The sequence below is a fragment of the Myotis nattereri genome (genome assembly GCF_964212035.1).
Source record: "Myotis nattereri genome assembly, chromosome: 13".
In the NCBI taxonomy this organism is placed as follows: domain Eukaryota; kingdom Metazoa; phylum Chordata; class Mammalia; order Chiroptera; family Vespertilionidae; genus Myotis; species Myotis nattereri.
The window spans coordinates 44,147,467-44,159,240 of record NC_138088.1 but is presented as its reverse complement, the minus strand read 5'-3'; the positions used below and the strand labels follow the sequence as shown (position 1 = coordinate 44,159,240).

The following is an 11,774-nucleotide window of genomic DNA, read 5'->3' as shown; positions in this document are numbered from 1 at the left end:
TCCATATTATAAATTGGTTTGATAATTTTCTAGAATGACTCACAGAACTCTGGGAAATACAACTCAGGAAAAGCCAGATGAAAGAGATGCATAGGGCAGGCACAGGATGGATGTGAGTGCCTGTCATTTTCATGACCTCTCTAGGTGTCACCCTCCCAGCACCTTGATGTATTCATCGAGCTAGATTCTAGAAGCTCAAATTTCCCTGTTCAGCAGTTTTTATAGATGGAGCTCAATCTCTAACCCACTGCCTTCCCAGGAGATTGGAAATGGGGCTGAAAGTTCCAACCCTCTCATCACTTGGTCTTTCTGGTAACCAGCCCCATCAGCGACTGGGGGCCACACACTCGTTAGCATAAAGGCAGGTGTGATCTAAAGGGGTCTGTTATGAATAACAAAAGATGTTCCTATCACTCAGGGAAGTCCAAGGGTTTTAGGAGAGCTCTGTACCAGAATAAAAACCTGAGGATGAAGACCAAACATATTTATTATACCACAATATTTAGCACAGATATATATTTTTACATTGCTCCAGAACTGAGAAGAGTATTGCACAAACTGGCCTTCTCCAACTCCTAGGCGTCCTTCCCTAATCACAGAAGCGATTTTCAGCCTGTGTCAGTCACACAGAGGCCCTGTCAGGATGGTGCCCAGGCCCCTGGCCCTGAGTGGTCTGATGCCTGGAGGGTAGTCATAGGTCCTCGAGGTGGGGTAGGGGGTGGAGTGCCTGGGTCCCAGAGGATGTCCTCATATAGGCTTAGAACTGGGCCTGAGGGCTGTCTTTTAGCCCCAGTCTGCTCCAGTAGAGCTCTGAGCAAGCCCACAGTGAGAGGGGGTTCTGCTCCAGGCTCAGGGAATGGGGTAGGGGGCTCCGACCCATCGGGGAGATGTGTCTGCAGTAGCAACAGGAGCTCAGCTGGAGCCAGGTCTGGTGGGCACAGGCGGCACAGGAGGGGGAGGTGAGCATCAAGCTGGCGGTGCTGGGCAAATTCGGCCAATAGCAGTTTGAAGATCTCACTTCGAAGTAGGGGGCTGGAGTGGCCGAGGGCTAAGCCAGACTCTAGGGCCCGCTCCCACTGCCCCTTTTTCACCAGCTGCCCCACAGCTTGGAGCACAGCTTTGGGCCGCCCACTGCCCAAAAGCAACTCTAGCTCTAGAGCCTCAGGCCTGGTCCCCTCCTCACCTAGTACTGCCAGGGCTCGGCGATACAGGGGAGGCCCGGGGCCCCCGGTCCCCCAACCAGGCCCACCCTGCTGCTGTGCTAGCTCCACAAAGGGTGGCAACCATCGTGGCTCCAGTTGGCAGAGGCATTGGCACAGGAGTTCAAAGAGGGGCAGTACCCCATTGGGGGGTTCCTTTCCAACTGCTGTACCTCCTAGTACCTTCTTCCACACATCAGGGGGAGCTTGAGACCTCAACCTGCCATTCCCATCTGGTTGGAGCTGCAGAGCTCTGAGGATGGCACCCCAGGCTGCTGTAGGAAGGGCTTGGAAAATGGTGTTGAGCTGGGCCAGCTGGTCTCCTGTCAACTCAGTCCTTAGCAGACGTGCCACTTCCTGCTCTGCCAGCTCTGTCCAGCCAGCCTCCTCCTCATCCCCAGCCACCAGCTGGGCTTTGAGCTGCTCTAAGCTCCGGTAATCCCGAAGTTCGGCCCTCAATGTGGTCAATAGTGTAGATGGGGACACATGGCCCTGGAGGATGGAGGCCAGGGCCTGAGGTGCCCGGAATACGTTGTTCTGTCTCAGTTCCTCTGGGGTGAGCTGGGCACCCCGCAGGCTCCGCCGTTGGTAGTACTCGCAGGCTTCCTCAAACACCAGGTCTTCAGCTGAGGGCAGCTCAAGAGTCTGTGGGGCTTCCCATACTACTTGAAACAGACCCAAGGCTGAAAGCAAACGAAGACCCCCTCGGGTCTCCATCTCTTCCTCATCTTTTGTGCCAGGAGCTAGGGGTTCAAGCAAATGTACTCGGTCTGTACTAAGGACCTTCCTCTCCAGCAGCTGCCCGCTGCCCATGTCCAACAGTTCCAGTGTGGAGCCCAGCACACAGGCTAGAGTGCCATGAAATGTTCCCAGTGCTGCAGACCCTGCTAGGCCTCCAGGTGCCTCCTGCAAGGTGCCCACAGCTCGGGTACCACCGTGGGACTGCACCAGGCTCACAGTGCCCCTGAAGTCAAGCAACAGCAGGCCCTGGGGAGTTGGGGCCCAGGTATGTACAGTCCATGGCTGCCTGGGGGACAGCAGCCCAGGAAGGCCTCGGAGCAGGGTCCGGAAGTCCCATGTGTCCCCTCGTCCAGGATTCAGGCTCTTACTGTAGGAGAGGCGAAGACTTGGGGCAGCCACCGTCACCTTCCCCTTACCTGGGCTCCAGATGAGCAGAATGTGGCTCACGCCAGGCAAGGTGGTGGCAGTGGGCACCAGGAAGAGGTCCTTGCGGGAGGCCAGTAGCCTGAAAGGGGGGCAGTGGTGTAGGAGGATGTGTGGGCGGCCCAGGTTGGAGCCGGTCTCCCCGCTGGGCTCCAGAGTCCTGACGCACACGCAGTGGCTGAAAGGGGCGGCGGCTGGCGGTACCCCGCCCTCAGCATCAGCCGGTCGCTCCTCGCACCACACCAGGCGGCCTCGGGGTGCCGCCACGGCAACCACGCGGGATCCGCCGCCCGGACACAGCTCGGTGCTCTGGAGCAGCCGCCAGCCAGGCCCCACGCCCGCACCCCACACCTCCGCGAGTCCACTCTCCCACACCAAGACCAGCGCGGGTCGCACGGGCCACAGCAGGAAGAAGGCGTCCAGAGGCGAAGGGTGGCCCGCCGGCCAGGCACGCTCCAGCTCCTCGCCGAGTCCACGCACTGCGACTAGCAGCTGCGGGGCCGGCGCCCCCGGGGGTCGCAGCAGCAGCAGGTGGCGGCCATCGGGGCTGCAGCGGACTCGGACGGCTGGGTCCGCAGCCAGAAGCTCCCGGAGCCGCGCCGCGCCGCTGAAGTTGCTCAGGTCCGAGAGCAGGCGCAGAGTCGCCGCACGCTTCATGGTGCCGGCGGCCCAGTGGGGCTGGGCCCGGCGCTGGGTCCGGGGCTCCTAGGGGAGGTCGACGGAGGAGCCGAGACTTCCGTCCCGGGTCGATGAGGTGGGCGGAGGCCCGGCCTCAGTGCCTCCGCCCCGCCCCGCCCCGCCCCGCCCGCCGGTTAGCGGAGGGCTGGCCCCCGCTCGCCGGGGGAGGAGTCACGGAAGCCGCGCAGGGAGGAGCCCCCGGAGCCCCCGGAGCCCCTGACCTCGCCATCCCCAGGACGCTCTCTGAGCTGGGATGTGGGAAGACGCGGAGTGGCCAGAATCTGACGCAGGAACTGGTTATTCCAGTCCCGCTGAGCCCTGAACTCCAAGCCCTTCCCCAGGCGTTCCTTCCCTCGCAGCCTCACTCTCTCACCCCAACTTATTCACTCATTTATTCATGAAATTTTATTGAGCACTTACGCTGACTAGACAGTCCTGAGCAAAACAGAAACCCTCGACCTCATAGCGGTGACAGTTTAATGGAAAATAATTATAATAGCTAATACTTCCGTACAACAAGCTCCTTCTACAGATAAGGAAAATAAAGCACAGAGAGATTAAGTAAATTGACCAAGATCACGCAGCTATTAAGCAGTAGAGGTAGAGGTGGGCTTTCAACCACAGGTAATCTGAGTCCAGAGTCAGTATACCAAAGCACTTTATCAACAATGCATCACTGAAACTAACAGCCTGCTAGAAAACGTAATTAAAACATACGTTAGCCGAAACCGGTTTTGCTCAGTGGATAGAGCGTCGGCTTGCGGACTGAAGGGTCCCAGGTTCGATTCCGGTCAGGGGCATGTACCTGGGTTGCGGGCACATCCCCAGTGGGAGATGTGCAGGAGGCAGCTGATCGATGTTTCTCTCTCATCGATGTTTCTAACTCTCTATCTCTCTCCCTTCCTCTCTGTAAAAAATCAATAAAATATATTTAAAAACAAAACAAAACATACGTTAGAGGCACTGATTCTGGGTGTAATTTCTCCAGCAACACCTACAAGCTGATATGCAAGGGCTCTTTCCACCTCTGACTGACTGCCTTTTCAGGTCACGAGGTCGGTATTCCTCCTCCCTCCAAGTCGAGTCCCTCTTCATGAGTCCTGCTTCTCCCTCTGTTCCCCCACAAATTCCCTGAGAACCTGCATCCATTTCTACTTCATCAGCTTCATTCTGTCCTCTTGCTCTCGTCATAGAAACACTCCCACCTGTCCTGCCGTAGAAGTCACTCTTTCATCCTTATTACCTTTAGCCCTATTGTTCCCTCTCCCTTTCCTTTCAGTCAAGTTTCTTGCAAAGATCCTCTAGCGTTTGCTGCCTCCACGTTTTCTTCCATTCCTTTCTCAAACAACTACTTACCTGAAAGTCCCTCCTGTGGTTTCCACAGCATCTTTTTCCTCCCAATTTCCTCTTTTCTATCTTCAGAATTTTGTTTGCTATTGGTTCATCTTCCTGAACCATTCTTTAAATGTAGGTGTTTAAATTCTATCTTGACCCTATTTTTTTTATATATATTTTATTGATTTTTTACAGAGAGGAAGGGAGAGAGATAGAGAGTTAGAAACATCCATGAGAGAGAAACATCGATCAGCTGCCTCCTGCACATCTCCCACTGGGGATGTGCGCGCAACCCAGGTACATGCCCTTGACCGGAATCGAACCTGGGACCCTCCAGTCCGCAGGCCGACGCTCTATCCACTGAGCCAAACCGGTTTCGGCGACCCTATTTTTTTTTTAAACCTTCTTCCTAGGTCATTCCCTCTCTTCTCGTGACTTGAACCATTACCACTAAGCCAATGGCTCCAAAATATTTATATCTGCTCAGTTCCATAAAATCATTGAAGTTACTGCCCAGCATATCTTTTTTGTAATCCTCACCCAAGGACAGGCTTAGAGAGAGGAAAAGAGAGAGAGAGAGAGAGAGAGAGAGAGAGAGAGAGAGAGAAAGAGAGAGAGAATCTGACCGGGGATGGAACCCAGGTATGTGCCCTGACTGGGAATCGAACATGCACAGGATGATTTTCAACCAACTGAGCCACTCCAGCTGGGCCCAGCATATCTTTTCTTTTTTTAAATATTTTTTTTTTATTGATTTCAGAGAGGAAGGTAGAGGGAGAGAGAGAAAAACATCAAGGATGAGAGAGAATCATTGATCGGCTGCCTCCTGCAGGACCCACTGTATTTTTTTAAATTATTTTTTTTCCACTCTAGGGTTTGAGCTTGCAATCCGGGCATGCTTTGACAGGGAATTGAACCATGACTTCCAGGTTCATAGGTCGATGCTCAACCACTGAGCCACACCTGCCGGGCCCAGTATATATTTTTAAATCTTCCATTTTGCGTATGCAAAAACAGACTCAGGTTATTTGCCAAGTTCACACAGCCTTACACGATGTTCTGCACATAGTCACACAATACATATTTGTTAAATGAATTTGTTTCCAATCTTTCACTTACAAAGTTGCCATAAATAGCTTGGAACATATATCTTTCCAAACTCTGCCAGTGTATAGTCATATTCAGATTCTGCCATATTTAAAAACATTGCTATTGCAACTTGCATCCAGCAGATCCTCATAGATATTTATTTTGTTAATTTTTTTTTCGCGGTGCATTTTGGGAGTTGTTGTCTTTGTGATGCTTGCCGGGAGTCGTGGTCTGAGCTGCCTCAGGGTGTGGACGACTCTACAAACGGCGGGCTTTAGGACCCTGCGGGGCACTGTGGGCCTGGGGAAGGGTCGGGAGGTCGGGAGCGCGGCCCTGAGCCCGGAGCCGCGGCGGCGTCGGTGGCGTCGGGAGCGAGCGCGCCCGGGAGCGGCGCGGGTGGTGGAGGAGGAGTCGGGGGCTCGGTAAGAGGCGCGGGCCCGGGCCGGGCTCCGAACCTGGCCAACCTCTGCGGGACCTGCTGTAACTAGGCCTTGGCCCTGTGGCGGCTCTGGGGGCGGGGCCTGCTCTCGCCTAGGGGACGACGGGGGTGGCGGGCGGGGGAGCGGGGAGAGGGAGGGAGGACAGATGCTGAGACTGCGTGAGGCGAGGAGGCTGGGCCCGGGGCGGCGGAGCGGAGCCCGAAGCGCCTCGGTTCTCCAGCCGCGGGTCCCTCGGAACATCCGGTCCGGTGCCTGTCAAGTCCCTCCTGCTCCCTGTTGAGCCCTCCCGGCAGCCGACCTTTGACCCCGAAGGCAGCCTCCCCTCCGCAGATTGCTCCGGCTCCTGGGTGGCCTTCAGCCCAGCCTGGCCTTGGGGTGAGGGCTTGGGCAAGACCCTCGAGAAGGATTAGGGGCGGGCGGGCCTGACCCTAGTCTTCAGGTGTCCCGGAAGGGCCCCATCCTGTCGCTCTTTTAGTCGCTGACCGCCGGTCTCGAGCCCACCCTTCGCACCGAATCAATGGAGACACCGAGCTTTCTCCTGGTTACTTGGTGCGAGGCTGAGAAAGGAACCTGTTCCCAGACAAGTGTGGGGAATAAACTAGTTCCCGGAGGAACGGAGCTATCAGAGGCCGTGGAGTGCTGCCTCTGCAGAGTGGGGAAGTAGAATTTGGGCCGGGCCGAATAAATGTTTTTTGATCATAAGACCCTCCCCAGTTACTCCTCTACAGAAAGAGTTTTGAGCTGAGCGAGAGCTGTTTCTTTGCTATCCTGAGCTCTCAGTGACGTGTAAACCAGGGCAGATGTGGTTTATGTACCTGCCCTTAACTTAGCACAAGTTCGTTGGAATTGTTTGGGTGTGCCTTCAGTTGGATTTGTGTGCACAGTGCGTCCTATGTAAAGTCTTTTCAGATGACCAGTCTAGGGACAGGTGGATCCTTCTTGTTAGGGTTGTAAAGGGGGAATTACCATTCTTTTAGTGAATAGGGGAGCCTTTAAGGCAGCGGTTCTCAACCTGTGGGTCGCGACCCCTTTGGCGGTCGAACGACCCTTTCACAGGGGTCGCCTAAGACCATCCTGCATATAAGACATTTACATTACGATTCATAACAGTAGCAACATTACAGTTATGAAGTAGCAATGAAAATAATTTTATGGTTGGGTCACGACATGAGGAACTGTATTTAAAGGGCCAGAAGGTTGAGAACCACTGCAAAGTGTTTTCTCTGGAAGTTTAAGCATTAATTCATTCACCTGTTCAACATTTGTACAATTTAAAAGAAGAACCTTGAAAAATTAAAAGAAATTGTTATAAAACTTGAAATTTCACATAGAATCAAATTCAAGAATTCATTTGGGGAATATTTGGGGAAAATAGCCAAATAAATTGATTCAGGATATATGAAGGTGAACTGTTTATTCAACATGCATTTTATTGAGCATTTGCTATGTCACTGGGACTGGGGTTAGAAATATGAGTATTGCCCTGGCCTGGTAGAGCACATACAAGAATCAGCGAATGAATGCATAAATAAGTGGAACAGCAAATTGATGTTTCTCTCTGTCTCTCTGTCTCTCTCCCTCTTTCTCTCTAAAATCAATTAAAAAAAAAAAAAGAAATAGGAGTGTCTTTCCTAAAGGACATCAGAAAGACTTATTCATATGAAAATTGTGCTGTGTGTTACATGTCATTATAAAGGAATTTTTACAGTATGAAGGGGCTACTGCCATTGCCTGGAAGAGTCAGGGAAACCTTCACAAGGGGGAGATACATTAGTTGGGTGATGAAGAATGAGTAGGAGCTTGCACAAGTAAGGAAAGGCATTCCAGTTGGAGAGAATAGTATGTACATAGAAATGGTGCAAATGTGAGAAAAAAAATAACATGATGTTTAAATGTCAGAAATTGTCCCAATCAGGATATGTGGTGGGGAAGTTGTCAGGAGGTGCTTTTTATGTTATGAAGTGCAGATTAAAGTACAGTGTGGCCTTGACTTACGAGTGTCCCGACTAACGAGTTTTTCTAGATACGAGCCGTCTCTCAGCCGATTTTTTGCTTTGAGTTGCGAGCTAAAATTTGGGTTACGAGCCAGCTTCAGATACCCCACCGCTAGTTGGTGCAGCGAACATCACAGTGAACGCCACATCAGCCCAGCGTCACGTGTCTCACTCGTTCACTTTTTGATTTGACATACGAGTAATTTGAGTTACGAGCTCCGTCACGGAACAAATTAAACTCGTAAGTCAAGGCCCCACTGTAATGAGAAATGAGGCAGTGAGACCAATTAGAGTTGGTGCAGTTAAGTGAGAGTTTGAATAAAGTGGCAGTGGGCATAAAGAATGGATTTTAGAAGTAATTTGGAGATAGATGCAATAGGATTTAAAGACTAGAGAGAGTGGGCTAAAGTTTCTAATTTGAGAGATTGGGTGAATGGGAATTCCACTGGCCAGGATATGCACTGGGAAAGGTAGAACATATTTTTAAAGAGTTGGGGTGGCTATGGAAAGAGGTACAGAGTAGATAGTCTGGTGTGCTGAGGTCAAGTTCCTTGTGGGATGTGTACCAGTATATGGAGATATTAGTAGGCAGCTGGAAGTGAGTTTAATACATTGGCAATGGTAAGTGAGGGCATATCTGAAAAAAAATCCTGGGGAAAATCTTTATTTTGTTTGTTTATAAAGAAGTATCAGAATATGTACTTCTTCCATTGAATAGTGAGCTTCTCAAGGCAGGGACCATAACAGTAATTTTAGGTCCCCTTTTTGTCTTATACTATGCCTGTGTTATTATCAGGTTAGTTATTAAGTTAGCAGGAAATCAATTTACTTTGTAAGGTTGCAGTTACCTTTTTGGGCTTTCTTAAAGAAGATTCTGGGAGTCTGTCTTATAATTTTCATTTTATACTTAGGTGGTATTCATGAGGCTTGTATGGTTCAGTAGGAAAGGAAATGAAGAACATATGAGTAACGTTGTGCTGCGTGAGGAAGTTCAGGGTTTGAGCAGGAGATAGACAGTGTTAATTTACAAGAGGCTCCTGCTCATTGAAAAGAGAATCGTACAATGAATTTTCATTCTGGGAGATGTCAGAGGAATGTGATTTTCAATCAGGGTTTTCTGAAATCTTGTCAATTTGGAGTTGGTTCCTTTTTCTGAAGGTGCAAGTGCATCTTTCTTGTGTAAAATAATTTGAAAGGGAATCTGAGATCGTCATGTTTACTTAAACTTCTTCATTTGTATTATCAGTTTGTGAAGATAGGCAGATTTGGTCAATTCTGATGAGATTGGATTGAATTCTGTGAAGCTACTTCACCTTTAGTAGGTACAGAAAGCTGTTGTTACCTAGAGCGGAGATTGGGAAATTCTTGATTTTGCCACTTGCTGCTTAGTCTTGGGAAAATCCCTGAATTACTTCCACTTTCAAGTATAGGCACAACACTCACTCTGAGGTGAGCATTGCCCATAGCACACACAGGATATGGATGCTGCCCCATAGTGGCTCGTGTGCTAACTGAATCAGGCTGATTCTGTCTTAGCATCTAGAAAGTAGGGAAGATGCTTGTCAGACAAGGTCCCAAGTTGACTGGCTTTTTTTGGATAAAGTGAGAATGCTGATATTATGGATATCAGTATGGAGTCTCCATAGAACTTTAAGTGAATCTGGATTTTGAATATTCTACTAGTCAACACCTGAGTTTTTGCATTAACAGGTATTCTGATAGGGAGAAGGGTGACCAGAGAGAAATATTTAGTGGCTTTACCTGCTTACTAGCTGTGTTACTTGGGGCAAAGTAGAATCTTCATTGTAAAAGTATGATAATACTACCTATTTCATCTGGTTATTGTAAGGATTAAATATAGTATATTTAAAGCACTTAGAACATTGCCAAGTGTGTGGTGAGTACTCAGTCATGTTATTTATTATATAACACCCTGAGTGGGAGGCGGTGCTTTGAAAGATTTGGAGGAATAAGTGATGAATTCTATCCCCAGGAATTAAAAAAAGAAATGTAAAGTAAGGGGATGGTGGCCTGCCTGCCCTGGAGCTCTCCATGAAAGGAGGGAATCAGCGAGGTGGCTTCAAGAATATAGGCCTTACACCATTTGGAAGCTATAAAAGACTTAGAGTGACTAGCACTAAAAATTCATTAAAATGGAAAGGATTTGTATGCTTATTTTAGAGCCAATCAGTGGGTGGAATTGGAGGAACATTTTTTTTTTCTAAATATATTTTATTGATTTTTTACAGAGAGGAAGGGAGAGGGATAGAGTTAGAAACATCCATGAGAGAGAAACATCAATCAGCTGCCTCCTGCTCACCCCCTACTGGGGGTGTGCCCGCAACCAAGGTACATGCCCTTGACTGGAATCAAACCTGGGACCCTTCAGTCTGCAGGCCAACGCTCTATCCACTGAGCCAAACCGGTCAGGGCATACCTGTGACCTTTTGGTGTACAGGGCGATGCTCCAACCTGAGCCACCTGGCCAGGGCCCAAGACTTGATAGATTAACTATGGCAGCTCTCTTGAAATCAGAGTGAATTTCTATAATTTTTTTTAAAAAATTCGTTTTAAAAATATGTTTTATTGATTTCAGAGAGAGGAAGGGAGAGGGAAAGAGGGATAGAAATATTAGTGATGAGAGAATCTTTAATCAGCTGCCTCTTCCATGACTCCTGGTTCATGGGTCAACTCAACCACTGAACCATGCCGGCTTAAAATTATTTTTGATACCAGAGTTGGCTAATGTAGTAATGATAATAAAATAAATGAATAACTGGCTAAGTGTAACTAACGTTCCTTGCATATTAGACATTGGAATAGTTGGCTTTAGGTTTTAAAATCTTGATATTTGGCTTTTTAGTCCTGTAGGGATGTGAAGTGATATGCATTTAAGAAATATGTGGCTAGCCCTAGCCGGTTTGGCTCAGTGGATAGAGTGTCGGCCTGTGGACTGAAGGTCCCGGGTTCCGTTCCGGTCAAGGGCACATGCCCAGGTTGCAGGCTCAATCCCCAGTAGGGGGCATGCAAGAGGCAGCCAATCGGTGGTTCTCTCTCATCATTGATGTTTCTATCTCTCTCTCCCTCTCCCTTCCTCTCTGAAATAAATAAAAATATATATAAAAAATGTGGCTCAGTGGATAAGAGTATTGGCCCGAGGACTGAAGGGACCCTGGTTTGATTCTGGTCAAGGGCATGTACCTCGGTTGCAGGCAACCAATCAATCACACATTGATGTTTCTCTCTCTGTCTCTCCCCCACCCTTCCACTCTCTTCAAAAAAAAAGAGTCAATGAAAAAATATTCCTAGATGAGGATTAACAACAACAATAACAACAAAAAAGAAGTATGTGGCTGGATTGCTTAAATATATAGTTCTTAAGAAGTTGTATGGTCTGGCCAGCGTAGTTCAGTGGTTGAGCATCAACCTATGAATCAGGAGGTCACAGTTCAGTTCCCAGTCTGGGCACATGCCTGGGTGTGGGCTCAATCCCCAGTGTGGGATGTGCAGGAGGCAGCTGATCAATAATTCTCTCTCATCATTGATGTTTCTTTCTCTCCCTCTTCCTTCCTCTCTGAAATCAATTAAAAAAAACAAATATATATGTATGTGTATATATATATATATATATATATATATATATATATATATATATGAAATTATATGACTTGGATCTTTCAGAGAAAAGTTGTACTACAGGTCATGGGATCAGCAGTCCCTGAGGTTTAGGAATAAAAGACTTCATTTATTTACTCTTGAGTTGGGGGGATTTGAAGTCATTCCTGTTTGGTGGTAAATGAAATTACTATTGAAAAGTTGCCTGATTCTCTTTTATGTTTTGCCTAGTATGTCTTATTTCTGAGAAACTGTACTAA

The 11,774-nt window shown here is 48.7% G+C and overlaps 2 protein-coding genes across 2 annotated transcripts in view; one reads left to right on the top strand and one right to left on the bottom strand.

Moving 5' to 3' along the window:
• Positions 1–476: 476 nt before the first annotated feature.
• HPS6 (HPS6 biogenesis of lysosomal organelles complex 2 subunit 3) lies at positions 477–3,091 on the bottom strand. The gene has a single exon (XM_081105089.1). It carries the CDS (start codon positions 3,018–3,020, stop codon positions 639–641), a length of 2,382 nt encoding a protein of 793 aa, XP_080961215.1. The 5' UTR covers positions 3,021–3,091; the 3' UTR covers positions 477–638.
• A 2,687-nt stretch (positions 3,092–5,778) lies between these two features.
• The window catches only part of ARMH3 (armadillo like helical domain containing 3), a 156,488-nt gene continuing 150,492 nt past the window's right edge, over positions 5,779–11,774 (top strand). Inside the window, exon 1 of the mRNA XM_081104370.1 lies at positions 5,779–5,887. The gene's annotated coding sequence lies outside the window, so the exon portion shown is untranslated. The remainder of the gene's footprint in view (positions 5,888–11,774) is intronic.

What these genes read in the sequence shown, in the direction of transcription:
- HPS6 (XM_081105089.1), bottom strand. Translation starts at nt 3,020, where the DNA reads ATGAAGCGTGCGGCGACTCTGCGCCTGCTCTCGGACCTGAGCAACTTC.